This window comes from Pseudonaja textilis, chromosome 9 (genome assembly GCF_049901715.1).
Source record: "Pseudonaja textilis isolate UNSWEBS1 chromosome 9, rPseTex1.2, whole genome shotgun sequence".
NCBI classification, from domain to species: Eukaryota; Metazoa; Chordata; class Lepidosauria; order Squamata; family Elapidae; genus Pseudonaja; species Pseudonaja textilis.
The window spans coordinates 21730649-21747660 of NC_141998.1; the positions used below are offsets into that span (position 1 = coordinate 21730649).

The following is a 17012-nucleotide window of genomic DNA, read 5'->3' on the forward strand; positions in this document are numbered from 1 at the left end:
CAGGTATGAAAAGCTTGAGCTGTAGGAACGTCAACCAGGAAGGTATGGAGGTGATCTTGGTGAAGGTGAGGATGATTTTCACACTCATACCAACACGGTGGGGGAGAAAACAGCTCTAGCAATTGCAGCAAGATGGATAAGCCTTAAAGACATAATCAAGTAACAAAGAAATAATAATTTAAAAGAGGAGGAACCAGGAAAAGTTATTGAGGAGCAGGGGGTCAAAGGGAGGATGGACCATGAGAAGTGTGCATGAGAGGGTGGTTTTAAAGACAGAAAGCCCCCCCCACCCTGGGAAATACTGGCTGTAGGGACTGAGGTTAGGAGAACTAGAAGCTAGTTTTGGTTTAAGGCAGTTTTCCCCAGCCAACAATCGCTGGACAGATGGACCACCTCATCAAATGCTCCAGCCAGCAGGGCTATTTTGCTAAGAGATCTGGGCCCTGAGGTCTACGCATCTACAAGGCACCCAGGATGCAGAAGGGTAGCCAAAGGAATGAGGCAAAACTCAAAGGAGGTGTTTCAGTTCTGAAGAACCAAGCTAGAGGGTCACCCAACAATCTCTATTCTGGGTTAGACCCCAAAACCACGTAGCCACGTTCAGGCCCCTTCGAGCGACCGAAGCAATTCCCATTACAAGTCATTGACTTCAATGAGCATTGTGCCAGGTGGGGAAGGGGCAGTGGGAGAGGCAGGGGAGCGAATCTGGTGTTCCTCGCACTCACTGCTTTGTTTTTTGGATTTCGACTTTTTTGGCTTCTTAATCCGTTGGTATTTCAGAGCTTCGAGCCTCTCAGGTGCGGCCGCGTTCCGGGTTGGTGATGGACGTCTTCTAGAAAGACAAAGCAGAAAGCGCCATCAGTGGCCCCCTGCCCTATTTCTCCTCTTGAGGGAGGGTCTCTCTGATGGCAAAGAGGGCATTTCAACCTCCACCTGGTCTGCCACAGGGAAGGAAAAGGTGGTGACAATCATAGCAGGGTGGATGCCAAATCCACCCTATCATGTTCTCTGCCGGAGGTCAGTGTAGCATCTTACCTCCTGGGTTGTTTTTATCTGTTTCCTCCCCTGCATCATCAGCCCTGCATTCCAAGACAACCCCCATCCAACACAGCCCTTCCTTTAAGCTGGCAATCTTCAATTTTCCTGTTCTTATCCTCAGAACGACTTAGATCAAGCCAGGCAAAGGTTATGGAAAGGGCACTGGGTCTATCGTTTGTGGGAACAGAGTCAACCTCGTGAAAAATGGCTGAATTGCGGTTAAAACAAAAGGAAGGAAACAAAAGCCACATTCAGGCTGAGGGTCTGGGCCTGAACCATCTGCAGTGTTAAACAGAGGAAGAGGAGGAGGAAGAAGAAGAAGAAGAAAAGGGAGGTTAAAGTGGCAGTTGCTAGGCTGCTTTAAGGCACTTTTTTTTTTTTTGGTGTTTTTGCTAGTTGCAAGAGTGAAAATCTTTCAGGAAAATCCACGTAGGGGTTGCAAGAGATTTTTAGAAGTCTACCAAGAACAGATGCATTCACAATAACACATAGTTGCCTTCAAAGATTAAGTTGCAAACAGTAGATCCTCCAGACAAGTGTAGTTTATGCAGTAAAGTGTGCGTACAAACAACTGCATTTTCTCACACTTCAATCCCATTTATGGGCAACCACAACTTAAGGCCCAGCTGATGGGTTTGCCATAGGCAACAGCACTGGATCAACGTAGCTACAACACAATTTATCTAGAAACTGCGGCAGCAGCCCTGTCCATCTGCAGCTGTGGAATTCAACCAGTTATCTTCTGCATTACAAAACAAGATGTACGTTTCTTTAGTTTCTCAATTTGCGCACAATCTATTATTTACATAAGCCCATTTTCCTCAGCCATAGTGTGGTTGCTGTTTTACCCGGCCTTTAGGCCAGGGTTTGATGAGCTGAAAAAAGGTGGAGAAAGTTGGTCCAAAACTAAGAATGACACTAACAATTATGGTTTGTGGTAATTCTTCCAAGCTGAGTTCTTTATTGTTTCACACCTATAGACAAAATCTTGCCGGACTGAGGACTCTATTATTTGTGTCTACAATATACCCTGGGAACTATTAGGGAGGGGTTGTCTTCACCCTCTTTCTCTCACACTAATATCTGGTCTGAGTTGTCTCTTACTCCTTTGAAACACACCCTCTTTCTCTTGGGGAGCCACCTCCTCACTACATTCCATCACAAAGATGGAATAAATGTACTTCCAATTGCAATAAAACCAGAGTTAGCCAAAGAAGAAATTTATCCAATGCATTTTTCCCAACATCATCCCCCGGGTTTAGGAAAAGAGATTAGATCTTATGTATAAACGTGTGGAGGTGGTGTTGCCAGGTTCCCATGCAATGGATTCTTAAATTTTAAATCTCTGAGATTTCCTGGAGGATAGTTGATGTCCCAAAATATCAGAGGAGAGCATGTGATTTTCCAGAGTGGGGGTGGCACAGTGGTGAGAATGCAGTACTGCAACTAATTCTGCTGACTGCAGGCTGACAGCAGTTTGGCAGTTTGAGTCTCATCGGCTTGAGGTTGACTCAGCCTTTCATCCTTCCAAGGTTGGGTAAAATAAGGATCCAGATTGTTGGGGCTAATATGCTGACTTTGTAAACCACTTAGCTGTAAAGCACTGTGAAGTGGTATAAAAGTCTAAGTGCTATTGCTATCTTCAAAAAGGAATGAATGAGAAGATCGGAAATTTCAGACCTGTTATCTTAATGTCTACATGGAGTAAGATCCTTGATCAGATTACAAGCAGTAAGTACAGTGGTACTTCAGTACTCAATTGATTCTGGGAGGTGTGATAAGTGCCAAAAACGATGAAAATCAAACATTTTTTCCCCCACAAGAAATAATGTAGTAAGTTGCAAGGCAGCCAACACTGTAAAGTGCTTAGCTTATGCGTTGAGTATCAAACAAACGATGAGTCAAAATGCACTGAGTACCAAATTCAATAAATTTCAAAGCAGTTGTACTTGCATGCCAACCTACCACTGTACCGTACTTGAATAGGCATGCTGCAATTAACTTGGATACTTGTTCATTAATTGTCCAAACAAACCTTCTAATTGTCCAAACTAATTTTCTTTCCTTTTTAAAAATCTTTTAATGACCCCGTAATCCCTTGCATCAGGGTGGAGTCAGGGCAGTTGAATGGAGCTGAATGTTTACTGGCCGGATGCCCTTCCTGTCACCAATGCAGAGTGCACAGCAGATATATATTCATTGTGCCCAGAGAGAGAAATAACTGCCGCTACCTAGGATTGAACTCACAGCCTCCTGATTGTGAGGCAAAAGTTCTACCTCTAGGCCACCGCTCAATTTTCTTTTTCCTTATGCCATTTACTAATTTAGTAGATCGGGGTGTGCCATTGACACACTAAAACTGGGCCTCAGCAGAATTCCTCATGATTTTTTTTTAATGATAAATATATGCTAAATGATATTACTATTAGATGAACTCATAGTTGGCTGAATGACTACCCTCAAAAACTGCTCAGTTGTGGCTACAGATCAGCTTAAAGCAGAGATGTGAAACTTTGGCAGCTTTAAAGCTTGTGGACTTTAATTTCCCCAGCATGGCTGGCTGGGGAATTCTGGGAGTTGAAATCCATAGGTCTTAAAATTGCCAAGATTGGACACCCCTGGTTTACAGACAAATATCAAATGAAACACCAGAAGATTCTGGCCTGGGTCCAGTGCTTTCCAACATTTTTATCAACAACTAGAATGAAGGTGGGAAATTAGGAAGTTTTTAAGAAGTCAGGAAATTCTTTGCAAATGAGACAAAGCACCTCTGGGTGAAAAACAGAAGATTCAAAAAGTTAGGCTTGAGCAGCAGACTGAAATGAATAGGATGGAAGACAAGTAAAATTCTGCATTTAGCTTGGAAAAAAAAAAAGCCCTGAGCTACTTGAATAATACTACATCAAGATCAACAGGAGAGAGAGATTAATAACTGACATTTTCTAAGAGATGGCATAAGAGAGCCAGCTATCAAGAGTGAGATGAGAGCAGAAAAGAGATTTAATTCAATTTTGTAGCTCTCTTGATTCTGCAAAGATGTTTGAAAAATTCAAGGATGTCTTCCTGTTCACTGTGAAACAATCGATCAAACAATCAAGAAAACTGCTTTTGCCCAAGAGATGATAAAAGGAACTGAAAGCGGATGTATTACCTGCCCTTTCTTAACATCAACCAAGCCACTAATTAAAAAGAAGGCTTCAAAAAGGTACTACCTTTTTCAGATTTGAATGCCTCATATTTTAGAGGAAAGAATGAGTGCTCGAAATAAAAGGAATTAAATAAGAGTGCCTATCAGATATTTCTTTTGCACAGGGCGCCGTGTCCAATCAAATAGCATCACCCTGAAACCTATCGACTTAAAGTCTATCTTCCAGTGGAAATTCAAATACAAATGAGTTTTGCAATATGTTCAGGCTATTGCTGTATAGTTCCCAAACAAAATAAAAGTATGGTTCAGAATTGGCGTGCAGTTTTGATTTGCCATGATATTAAAAAAAAAAAATGTTGAGACTCTAGAAAGAGTGAAGAGAAGCACAAGTAAGATGATTATGGGATGGGAGGCTAAAATATATGAAGAATGGTTGCAGGAATTGAGTATGTTTCACTTAATGAAAAGAAGGACCAGGAGTGATATGATAGCTTACAAAGAAGAGCTATTCTCCAAAGCACCTGAAAGCAAGACTAGAAGCAATGGATGGAAACTAATCAAGGAGAAAACAACTTGGAACTAAGAAGTAATTTCCTGACAGTGAGAACAATTAATCAGTGGAACAACTTGCCTCCAGAAGTTGTGAATGCTCCAACACTGGAAGTTTTTAAGAAGAGATTGGACAATTATTTGTCTGAAATGGTATCAGGTCTCTCGCTTTAGCAAGGAGTTGGATTAGAAGATTTCCAAGGTCTCTCCAACTCTGTTATTCTGTTAACTATATAAAAAAAAACATTTCAGAATAAAAACAGTGAATCTTCCATTTAACAGATATCTCTGTGAGTGGACCTCATATGCAATGAACGAACTCCTGAATTATGCATACATACAGCACATAAATCACATGAGTAAAATCCTATTTGGAGGAAAAAGAGATTTGGGTTTAAAGCAGCCCTCCCCTTCATTCATACAGTTAATTGATTAATCTACGCCTTGGATGAGGGAATGCAAAGCTTTTTCCATCATTACAATTAGCACAATTGCTTCTCTGGAAAAGAAAAGAAAGAAAGAAACCGTACATCAAGATATTTATCCCACCAATAAGTAAATTATTTTTGCAGGACGCTGATTTCCAGACAGATCAATCATACTTTACAAAGGGCAAAATTTTCTTACCCATTTCACAATGGGTAAGTGGTTCTTGTGTTATAGCGACTATAAATTTTGTTTGAAGTTGCTTTCTGAAATACATACCAAAAACATATACTATATATTATCTCCAAGAAAATGTCCTGAGCAATGAAAATATAAAAGGCATCACAACGTTGAAACGCTCTCAAAAATCCGCTGAAATTAAACATGTTTGTCAAGAGAAGAGGGGGGAAAAGGGGAAGCTAAATTACCATGATGCAATTAAAATTGAGACTGGACACATGTAAGAAATGTCTTTCAGGGGGAAATTTAAAAAAATAAAAGCTTTGTAGAACACAATTTTTGCTTCCAACATCTTCTATCAAATGCTATTGAAAAATCACAAGAGAACTTGGAGGCGACAGTAATTTCTGTGGATCTCTAACATTTGAGGTTAGACAGGAAACTAGACACAGAAGTTCTGTTTATAGAATTTAAGATTTCTGTCCTTTATATAAAATATCGCACCAACTTGTCTAGTACAACATTAGCAAGGAAATGTTACCCACACACCAGCTGTCATGTCTACACCCTAAAGTCATTATTTATAGAGATTCTCAATCATCCAGGTCATGGTTGTCCTAAAAATGCTTTCCCAAAAGGCAACTGGACTTTCTTGGTGTTTTTTTGTCTTGAAAGTGTTCCTCTTCTTATCCAACAAGCTTGAACTGAAGAAGCAAACCATTTTCAAGGGGAAAAAAAGGCTAATTGCTGTTTGGAAAAGCACCTTTGGGACCTACACTCATTAGCTTTGATTTCTTAGTGGATGATGGTACTCTGGTTGCAAAAATTTGCAAGAACTGCACCACATGTTGTAACGTCTTAAAGAATGACCAATTCTTCCTTTGATGGACCTGGCTGTTACTCATCACCTGAGAATTAAAATATGCAGTCCAGAATCATCCAGAGTTAGGATTACATTCATGGTTTTTTACCCTTAGCTAAACTGGCGGGACTTATAGAAATGATACTTGGAAACATCTGGAAGAGTAGTATAGGACAAGGGTGTCAAACTCGATTTTATTGAGGGCTGCGTCAGGGTTGTGTTCAGGGGTGAGCTTCAAAAAAATTTAGCAACCGTTTCTCTGTTTGGTTGGTGGGTGGGCGTGGCCTAGTCAGCCTCCTGCACCAAGCCCAAGGGGGCATTTTCATCCTCCCGGGCTCCAGAGGCTTTCCTCAAGCTTCTGGGAGGGCGAAAATTGCTCTCTGGAGTTTCTGGAGCCTCTGGGAGACACATTTTTTGCCCCCCTCGAGCCTCTGTGTGGGCTCTGCACTTACCTGGGATCAAAATGGGCCACATGGGAGACTCCTGGGAGGTGGGTAGGGAGGGTAAGGCCAGCCAGTTGTTGCAAGTATCAGTTCAACGAACCAGATGTAAAATTAACATCCAGTTCACCCAAACTGGTGCGAACCGGTAGCAGCCCACCTCTGGTTGTGTTTAACCTTGGGGGCCATGGTGGGCATGGCCAGTTTGACACCACTTGTGTCAGGGGCATGTGTGATGGCCCGAGTGCTTTGCCAGCAGAAAGGGGCTCCCGATCTCCATGTTTGGCTACAATGGCCTCATGCAGCCCCCTGCCATTGAAAACAGAGCTTGGGTGGGCCATGTGTGCCCCCCTGGGCCCCATTTTTGGGCATGACAACTTCCTGCAGCCCTCTGCCAGTGAAAAAGGAGCCCCAAGCTCCATTTTCACTGCCCGAGGCACCATGGGCCGGTCCTTCTCTGTTTCTAGAGGAGCCCCATGGGCCAGATCTAAGCGCCCCGCAGGCCAGATCCCCAGGCCTTAAGTTTGACACCCCTAGTATAGGATCCCTTGTTTATTCAGGGTGGTTGAGCTAGAAGACCTCCAAGGACCCTTCCAACTGTTATTCTGTTAAATCTATTTTCTGCTCTGTACCCCTCACCCCATTTCTGTGACTCTTCGCCAGCAAAGCTTGGGCACAGGGGACGAAAAAAAACCACACACACCTAGAAAAGGAAGTATGACTAGCTTCTTCTTCTTCTTCTTTCTGGCACAGCGGTCGTGAACCATGCTGAAATAAAAGATTCTGCTCATTTGCAAAAGAGATAACTACTATATAAACCCAAACACTGAACCAGATACAGCAACAACAATTGGACTAAGCTTGGTTAGTTCCTCCGAGATGTAGCCTTGTTCGGAAATCCTGCTATTCCGTTAGTCCGTCGTGCACAATTTTTGTGCCGGTCCCCCCCTTCCCCAAATTGGAAAAAAACAACAACCCTCCATTACTAGATTAAACCTATTGTAGAGACCAGACATTATTATTATTATTTTTGTAGGAACCAGCCATGTATTTTCTTTTTCGAGCCAGAAGAAGCTGGAAGGAATAGCGAGAAGCTTGCACGCTCTTTGACCTCCAAAGAGAGTTTCGGTTGCAGAAGGAAAACCTGTGTGTGGCATTAACTTTGATAAGGACAACTTTTCCAACGTTACTGCCTCAAATAGGTGAACCCCATGGAAAATGCGCAGAGACACCACCACCCCCTTAGAAAGGTCTGCCAGCCACCTCAATCGCCAGGAAGCAGCAATAATCGGTTGCATAGCAATGGACAAGCTGGACTAATGAGAGTTGCTAAAGGAAAGAGTGAGGAGGAACCCGCTCCACCCCAGACACACACACACACACACACACACATACACACACCACAAAGCGTTTTTGCTACTGCCGTTCCAGCTCCACCACAACCAGCACCAGCGGGCAATGAGGGAAGGACAAGCCAAAGGAAGAGCAGAGCACGTCCCTTTGCCCGACTTTGCGGCATCAGCGCAACCTGACCTACAGGATGGATTTTCACCATGCTGGCAGAAGAAAGAGATGGAGAGATGGAAGAATAAGAAGAAGAAGAGAGGAGGCAGGGGAGGGAGAAAGAGTCACCACGGCATGAGAAAAAAAGAGAGAGAGAGAGAGAGAGAGGGAAGGAGAAACAGAACGAGGGCAAAACGGAATAAAGGAAGGGGAAATCACAAATAAAGTATATATATATATAGATATATAAAGAGAGAGAGAAGAAATAACGAAGCACTCAGACGAGAAAACTGACAATTTTTCCAAGCCAGAGCAAGGGTGAAAAGCATGCAGAGGCCTGATAACAGAGACAGCCTTTAAAGGGGAAAACTGGTTACTTCCAAAAACAAAAGAGAGAGAGAGAGAAAGACAGACAGACAAAAGATCCTTATACTCCAAAGAAATACACCGGAGTGACAAGGGATCAGGGCACATACAAGGTCTTAACAGCACCATTTTGGATGCTTTAAGGCTAGGAGTTGAAGGGCCATCCTGGTTCAGAGACAAATATGCAGGAAGAGAGAGAGAGAGAGAGAAAGAGCAGAGGGTGAGCAATCCAGGGATATCCACCAACTTCCTTTGTGGCTTTGGGGTTTTGGTGCATGGGCAGCAGAGAAGCCCAGCTTTGTTTTAGTGCATGCTGGCAGCAAGGGGAGATTTGTGGGGGAAAGCTTTGCAAAAACAAAACCAAACATGGAACTGACCCCACTACCCACCCACCCCAAATTCTGCTTTCTGAGAAGTGTGGCTGAAACCTTTAAGACAAGGGTGCAGAGGTGGGCTTCAAAAAAAATTTAGCAAAGGGTTCTCTGCCTGGCTGCTGGGTGGGCGTGGCCATGGTGGGCATGGCCTAGTCGGCCTCCCGTACCATGGCAGGGAGGGGGGTGTTTTTGCTCTTCCCCCGGACTCCGGAGGCTTTTCTCGAGCCTCTGGGAGGGCGAAAACGGCCTCTCTGGGCTCCGGAGGCTCTCTGGAAGCCAGAAACGGGCACATTTCTGGCCTTCCTGATTTTCACCCACCCTGAACCTCCGTGCATGCACCCTGCACTTACCTACATCTAATACAGGCTGCGTGGGGACTCTTGGGAGGGGAAGGCAGGGATGGGCGGGGCCAGCCAGGAGTGGGATTTGGAGGTTCTCCAAACTACACAGAATCTTAGCTAGGGGCTCTCCCTGCGAACCCCCAGCAGCCCAGCCCTGCAGGGGTGTCAAACTTGATTTTATTGAGGGCTACCTCAGGGTTGTCTTTCACTTCAGGGGCGCCGGAATGGGTATGGCCAGCTTGACATCACTCATGTCATGCTCTGCCACCGAAAAAGGACTCGCGAGCTCCGTTTTTCAGCTGGGACGGCCTCCTGCAACCCTCTGCACGCAACCCTCCCGAGCTCCGTTTTCGTGCTGGTCCTTCACTTTCCAGGGCAGCCCCATGTGCCAGATCTAAGCACCCCACAGGATGGATCTGGGCCCCGGGCCTTGAGTTTGACACCCCTGCTTGAGGAAATGACAACTTTCTGGCTGTAGGGATGCTTGCTAAAATATTGACTTTTTTTTTAAAGTGCCTGGGTAGTTTCAGCCAAGTTCCTTGTCAGACTGAGAGGCAGGCAAGTGCAGTTAGTCCTCGGCTTACAGCAGTTTATTTAGTGTCCGTTCAAAGTTACATCGGTTCTGAAAAAAGTGACCTGCAGCCATTTTTCACCCTTAACGACTTTGGTAGCATCCCCGTGATCACATGATCAAAATGTTTGGGGAAAAGGAAGCTTTTTTTAAAAAAAAATCCTAAATAGAGACATCGAGAAATCCAGGCAATCTTTCAAAAGACTGCCCAACTTGCTTTATATCCCATACGGCCAAAAAAGGAAGAAAGAAAATATTTCTTTGTGTCCCTCTCTGGCAGAAGAATTGAAGCTTTGACATAAATTGTATAAGCTCTCTTGTGCTTCTTGGTTTTATGGCGGCATAAAACAAGGGCCAAGGAAAGGAAGACTAAAAATATATATTTTTTTTTAACTAGCCTGGTTATAAACCATCCACAATGCCTGCAGCCCTTGACAACTTTACAGAGCCCCCTCATAAAAGAACAATTTAGTCTGAGGGGTGGCTATGTGCTTTAATGGGACCTCTTAAAACAAACCATAATGGATAAAGAATGAAACACAAACTACTTTTCGTCCCTTGTTTAAAAGCACGGATCAATGTTATAAAGTACTCTGTGTTTTACCGCTTGCAATATTTTAGTCTTGGGCAGAAGAACTAGGCAGTCAAAACATCGCTGGAGGTTTTCAAGAAGAGACTGGACAGCCACCTGGAATGGTATAGGCTCTCCCGCCATAGTCAGGGACTAGAACACCTCCAAAGTCCCTCCCAACCCTATTATTCCATGTTAAGGGAATAACGAAGTTGGAAGGGACCTTGTAGATCACCTAATCCAAACCTTCCTCCCCCCCGAGCAGGAGACCCTACTCCATTTCTGACAGATGGCAGTCCAGTGTCTTCTTGAAAGCTTCCAGCGATGAAGCTCCCACAACTTCTGAAGGCAACTTCTGTTCCATTGATTGATTGTTCTCACTGTCAGAAAGTTTCTCCTTATTTCAAAGTTGAATCTCTCCATCCATTATTCCTTGTTTGGACTTTGGTTGCCTTGGAAAACAGCTTGACCCCTTCCTCGCTGTGGCAGTCCTTCAAATATTGGAATACTGCTATTATGTCTCCCCTATTATATCCTTCTCTTCACTAGACTAGTCATGCCCAGTTTCTGCAACCATTCATCATATGTTTTAGCCTGCTTTCACGTTCTATCATGAAAGGCTGATGGTGTAGGATTTCATCCAAGGCCCACTAAAATGTTTTTTAGTGCCTCACGAATGGATGGTTTTCATTGGCCATTTCGGGACTCTAAACAGAAAAAACAAAATAGGGTCTTCCCAAAAAGTGTTTTTTCCAAAAAAGACCACAGGACTTTCTTGGTTTGTCGGTTTGTATTCTTGAAAAACGTTTTGCTTCTCATCCAAAAAGCTTCAGTTCAGACTGAAGTAGAGTCCTGTTTCATTTCTTTGAAAGCCAAAGCAAGAAGCGTTGACTTTAAGAGTCCCTGCGTGGTCCTCATAGATTCAAGTTTCTATTTACCTCGAAAGAAGTGGTCACCCCTGCTCTGCCAATTGGCTTGAACCAAAGAGAGGGAGGGACATCCTGCAGAACGGGGGAAACCCCAAAGCCACAAAGGATTGTGAGTGCGATAGTTTGTCCTAGTTTTTGAAATGCCTTATTCCCCTTTAAAGGAAAAGAAAAGGATTTAAAAATAATAATAATAATAATAATAATAACCAAATAAATAAATAAATAAATGTTATTGGGGAGGGGGAGCCCCTCTCACGTCCCATCCCAGACCCCTCACCCCAACAGAATCCCCCAAACCCATCACCATTCTTCCAGACATTAATCACCCTTACCTATTGAGCTGAGGAGTGGCTTGTCTCGACAACACTGCCCAGATAGCTGAGATTAATCAAAAACAAAGCAGTTATCAACATCCGCACGGAGCCAAACTCCACAAGACATCAGCAAGTCAAAAGGGGAGGGGGCAAAAAAAAATCAAAGGAAAAGCGAGGGAGGAAAAAAATAAACCAAGAGACAAACGAACAAACATTGCTGGAGAAAGTAAGGGGGAGGAAGAAAGGAGAACTAAAAGTGTAGAGAGCTTCATCATCAATGCAACAGGGGAATCTAGTACGAAGGACTTCTCAATGCTACGGATTGGGTCCCTCACTGCCAAGTTCCCTCAGGTCAGTTCCAACTCTTCTTCCCAAAGGATCCTGGGAATTGTAGTTCCATCAGGAGAAAAATGGCTGACATCATGAAAGAGGATCTGAGGCCATCATTGAAGATGGCAAATTGCCCTCCGCCCTCTAAGGAAAGCCCATTTGAAACTTCATTTGTGAAGCCACCAGTGTGGAGTCCCTGTCTAGTTCAGAGCTTCCAAAAATTTAACTACAATTCCCATGATTCCCTGGGGGGAGCCATGATCACTAAAGGGACTTGAAAAACAAATATATTGTTCATGGTGCAGACAAGGGGCAAGGAAACTCTATGTCAAGGGTCTTCAAACTTGGCAAGTTTAAGACTTGTGGGCTTCAACTCCCAGAATTCCTGAGTTAACATGACTAGAGGAGGAATTGTGGGAGTTGAAGGCCACAAGTCTTAAAGCTGTCAAGTTTGAAGACCCCTGCTCTATCCTTCAGATATCATGGGACAATAGTACCCTTTCTTCCTGACTAATGAGACTGGGAGGCCAAAACCCAACAAGATCTAGAAGGTCTTGTATTCTCCACCCTTGCATTAGGGAAGACTTCCATGGCTTGGGTGCTGATGTGTGGACTTCAGCCTCCAGAACCTCCTCAGCTAAGATGGCTTTGCAGAGAATCCTGAAATTCATCAATCTGGAGGTAGACAGTATCAGAAAGTGATATTTTCCTGGTAACAGACTTTGGTGTAACCTTGGGTCCATGAGGTCCCTTTTTCCCAATCAGAGATGTAGCTTTCGGTGCTTTTTCTCTGGTTGCTTTCAAATACCAAGAGACTGCTCTGTCCTTTTTTGTGTACGTACATCTCTCTTCTCCTATAGTCTAAATCTCCTGAAAGCAGCATTCCATAATTGTGCTGATTAGGTTCATTAATGAGCTTCCAGGCAGTACAAATAAAATGGCAGAAGAGGAAGCGTGACAAGGAGAATGAAAGTCAACCTCACCCTGTTACACTCAGACCATTGTAGCTTATGCTCCTGCCAACTTAGCAGTGGCAAACCATGCTTGTTCCCATCACAAGCAGACCACACCTCCCATCCTTTATTCTCCCTTTCTCTTTTCCCCCTCCCCATCCAGATGGCACAATGCTCCACTCATTTCCAGAAAGTCCCCGGGATTAAAAGGGAAGAGCAGGGGGATACAACTCCACCACATCAAGAATCAAAACAAAAAGCTGCGCCAACAAAGAACAACCAAGATGGGAAACACTGCCATCAGACAGAGGAGCAAAGGAGAGAAGGAAGAGACAGAAAGAGAGAACACTTTGCCTGAGTAACCAGCTGCTGGAGAGAAGATCAGCTCCAGTCACCTTTCTTCGTCAGGATCCAAGAATGTTGACTTCACCGTGGTTGGGTTGGGTTGGGGTTCTAAGTTGATGTTGGGTTTTTGGGTTCCCCTTCTCCTGGCGATTTGTTCAGGGGCTAAAGCCCTGGACAAACCAGGGGGCAAAGCTTGTAGCACCCTTTTTGGAGATGAGGAAGGTAAGGTGGCTTGGGTAACCTAGTTGGAACCAGGGAGGAAGATCAATCCTATTGGGAGGGGGGAAGGAAGGCAAAAACTAGGGTTTCATGTTCTGGGAAAGTCAACAGCCAGGAATGAGAAAAGCAAAATGTCAGTAATTTCTAGAGTTCAGTCACCCCGATCCCCACAAAGCCCCAACCGTCCTCTCTCCAAAGACCTCTGAATCTGAAATGTTGTTAACTTTGTTCCTCTGAGGCGTCAGTCCCCAAGCCAGAAGCAACCTCTGAATGAGATTCCCCATGGAACAATGGAGGGTGGAAAGAAGTGGGAGTTTCAAGTAACAAACAAGGCAAAACCACAACTAACTCAGCATTCTGCTGATCTAGCCTGCTGAGCTGAGCAACCACCACAGGCACCAAGAATTGCCCCAACAGTACAAAGTTTGAACTTTGGGAACTAGTCATCTCCAAAAATAAAAATAAAGGGTGCCTAGATCAACTCTAAGGATTCCATTGATGGTGTTTGGGGAAGGACTTTGGGGGAAGGATGGGAGCGGGTGAGGTAGGAGGGAAAGAAGGGCTGGTAAAAAAAGGAAGGCAAGCAAATTCCACTTGTGCGTGCATACCCTTACCCTGAACTGGTTGTCGGTGTCAGCTCTGGCCTATGGGTTTCCTCCCCAGTCCTCCTTGGCGAGGAGATCTGTCCAAAGACATCCATGGATTCCATGGGCATGGAGGGGCAATGAGAGGGAGGAAAGCCGGTGGCCAAAGAGGTGAAGGCCATCGTTGGTCGGAAGCTGGGACTCCCTCCACGACTGCTCTGGGCAGGAGAACCGGTGGAGGGCGTCGACTTGCGTGAGAAGCTGACTGCAGCCGGGGGCTGCAAGGTGATCTCCGATATCTCTGCCTGCTGGATGAGGCCGGGTCGTGGTCTGGCACGGGCTGTCAGCTCTGGGGAGCTGGTGTGGGAACTGAGGGGGCTTTGAGTCAGGGGTGAAAGCCTTGACGGTTGCAACACCACCTGATGTAAACTGGGCTCCACCCTCCTGGCTTGCCGAGGGCTTGGCCGAGGTCTTGGTTGTGGGTCATACCACCTTGTGTCTAGGCCAAATGTGCTTGTGCTGCTGTGGCTGACTGGCTCGGACGGCCCGTGGTAAGGCAACACCGGTATTCCCATGCCTTGACTGGTATGTCTTAGCTGCCCTTGGCTCACCATTGGTTGCATAGGTTTGTCCTGCCATTTGGGGGTGATGGGCATCATGGAAGGTTGGCTCCTGCTGGGTGACTTGCCAGCCCAACTCTTGGGTGCCTCCAGGGCCAGAATGCCAGGGTAGGATGCAGGAACCTGGAGGGAGGAAGGCGGAGGTCCCCTTGGAAGACTGGCCTGGGGCGGCATGCTCTCAGACATTTCGCACGGATGGAGCTGGTGAGGAAAGAGGATGGGTGAAGACTCCAGGCCACTGAAAGGGAACTCGGCCCTGCCCCACGGTTCAGGGGACCGGCCTCCCGTTGGAGTCTGAGTCAGGGGCAGTGTGCTGTTTGAAGCATTTTCTCCATTCTCTTCAGGGATGGTAGGGTGGCCAAAAGGTCCTTCTGAATGCAGGGGAGGGGAGGACATGACGGAGCTGAGAGGGCTCACCTCTGGCATGTAGAATGGTGGTGGGTCCATCTCTCCAGGGCTGCTGCTACTGAGGTAACCGTAATATAGGCCATGGTGGAATGGCCGGGGGCCTGGGGGCCGGGCCTGACCAGTGGCTTGAAGGGCCCCTGTTCCCTCCAGACCCCGATGGAACCTAGGACTGTATGCTGGTGGCTGCAGATAAGACTCCTGGCTGGAAGAAAGAGGCGTCAACTGGGACTTGAGGGCCACAACAGAAGGAGGCATCACAAGGTCATCATTTTCTTCATCAGACTGGCGGAACTCGGGGTACATATCTGTTTCCTCAACGAAAGGGAAGCCTTCGATCCGACGGGACTTGAGCGAGGGCTCCATCTCGGAAGGATCCATGACGAAGCGGCCATCTGGCCCACGGCTGATGAGCTCGATGGGGGTGGTGGCCTCGGCTTCAGCTTCAGCTTTGGAAACGCTGTACTTCTTGCTGCTGATAGCCCGTTTGGTCCTCTTATAAAGAGACAGCTCCTTCTCCTTGCTTGGACCTTGGTCATCGGACGACTCAGAAGGGGGCCGTAGGGTACGGATGCTCTCGGGACTCACCTTGCCAGAAGACAACCTAGGAAGGAGGAATGGAAGAAAGAAGGAAAGCTACAGCGCCACCTGAAAAATACCTCAACAAACTCTAGGACGTGAGAATAAGGCTGTAGAAATCATTCAGAGAGGAACTCCAGGCAAGGAATTTATCAAGGTCATGTATGACTTTAGGGCACTCTTTCCCAACCTTGTCAACTTAAAGATGGGTGGACTTCAATTCCCAGAATTCCACAGCCAGCCAGTAGTTTTCTCAGGGTTTGACTCAGCACTTTTGAGGTGGGCTTTCCCAGGTCATTTGTATATAACCTGTACACAACAATGTGGACACACACATATACTTTTCTGAAGGGAACCAATGCCAGCAATTTTCCTCCGCTTTGTTATGGAAGGCAACAAAACCACAGGTTACTTTTTTTCTCCAAGCAGTAATGGCCCCATTAAAATATACTTCTGAGAGTTTTACAAAGTCAAGGAACAATTGGATATAAAGTTATTTTGCCAAATTATAAGCATGAATATCAGACTTTGAAGACAAGCTCATTAAAGCACCACCGACTTCAACAATGAGCACCATAACAAGATCCAACTAACATCTAATTTCTCTTGAAGGCCTTAAGACCAGAGGGCCAGCAGTTCCTCTTTGCAACTGTTTTCTCTGTGCAACTGTTTTCTATGAGCCATGGTGGCGCTGTGGTAAGAATGCAGTACTGCAGGCTACTTCTGCTGACTGCCAGCTGCCTGCAATTTAAGAGTTTGAATATCACCAGGCTCAAAGTTGACTCAGCCTTCCATCCTTCCGAGGTGGGTAAAATGAGGACCTGGATTGTTGGGGGCAAGAGGCTGACTCTGTAAACTGCTTAGAGAAGACTGCAAAGCACTGTAAAGCGGTATATAAATCTGAGTGCTATGGCTATGTGCGATGAGATGCTTGAGATGAAACTCTGAAACATCTTGCATCCCTACCATTTCCAAGCAGGAGAAACAATTCCCGATTTTGCAGTAGTTGTAGCTCTGAAACGCTCCACTAAAGCCAACCATCTCCTGTTTCTTTGACCTCCCCAGGCTTACAGATTCTGTATGACTGTCTAGAAGACCTGCATGTGGAACCTCAAGGCATTAGGAGAACATCAACCTGGAGAAGATTGATGTCAGCAGGGGGCCTTTTAGCTTACCATCCATCGAACTATAACTTCTGCACTCACGATGCAAAATACTTACGGAGACTCTAGACTCTTCCTGCAGTGGGTTATAGAAAGAGGAGGGTCTGCAAAGCAATAAAAAAGAAGAAGGTAAGAAAGAGACCATTACAGATCCAGGAATGAGAAACTATGTTCCTTAAATAAGTCAACTCTGGACTTTGTG

At 45.4% G+C, this 17012-nt stretch overlaps 1 protein-coding gene across 1 annotated transcript in view; it reads right to left on the reverse strand.

The window, feature by feature from the left end:
• The window catches only part of IGSF9B (immunoglobulin superfamily member 9B), a 59957-nt gene that overhangs the window by 2677 nt on the left and 40268 nt on the right, over window positions 1-17012 (reverse strand). The window contains exons 17-19 of the mRNA XM_026709124.2: window positions 16869-16914; window positions 14074-15672; window positions 726-832 (exon numbers count right to left, since the gene is read on the reverse strand). Of these exons, the coding sequence (XP_026564909.2) occupies window positions 726-832; window positions 14074-15672; window positions 16869-16914 (1752 nt within the window). The remainder of the gene's footprint in view (window positions 1-725; window positions 833-14073; window positions 15673-16868; window positions 16915-17012) is intronic.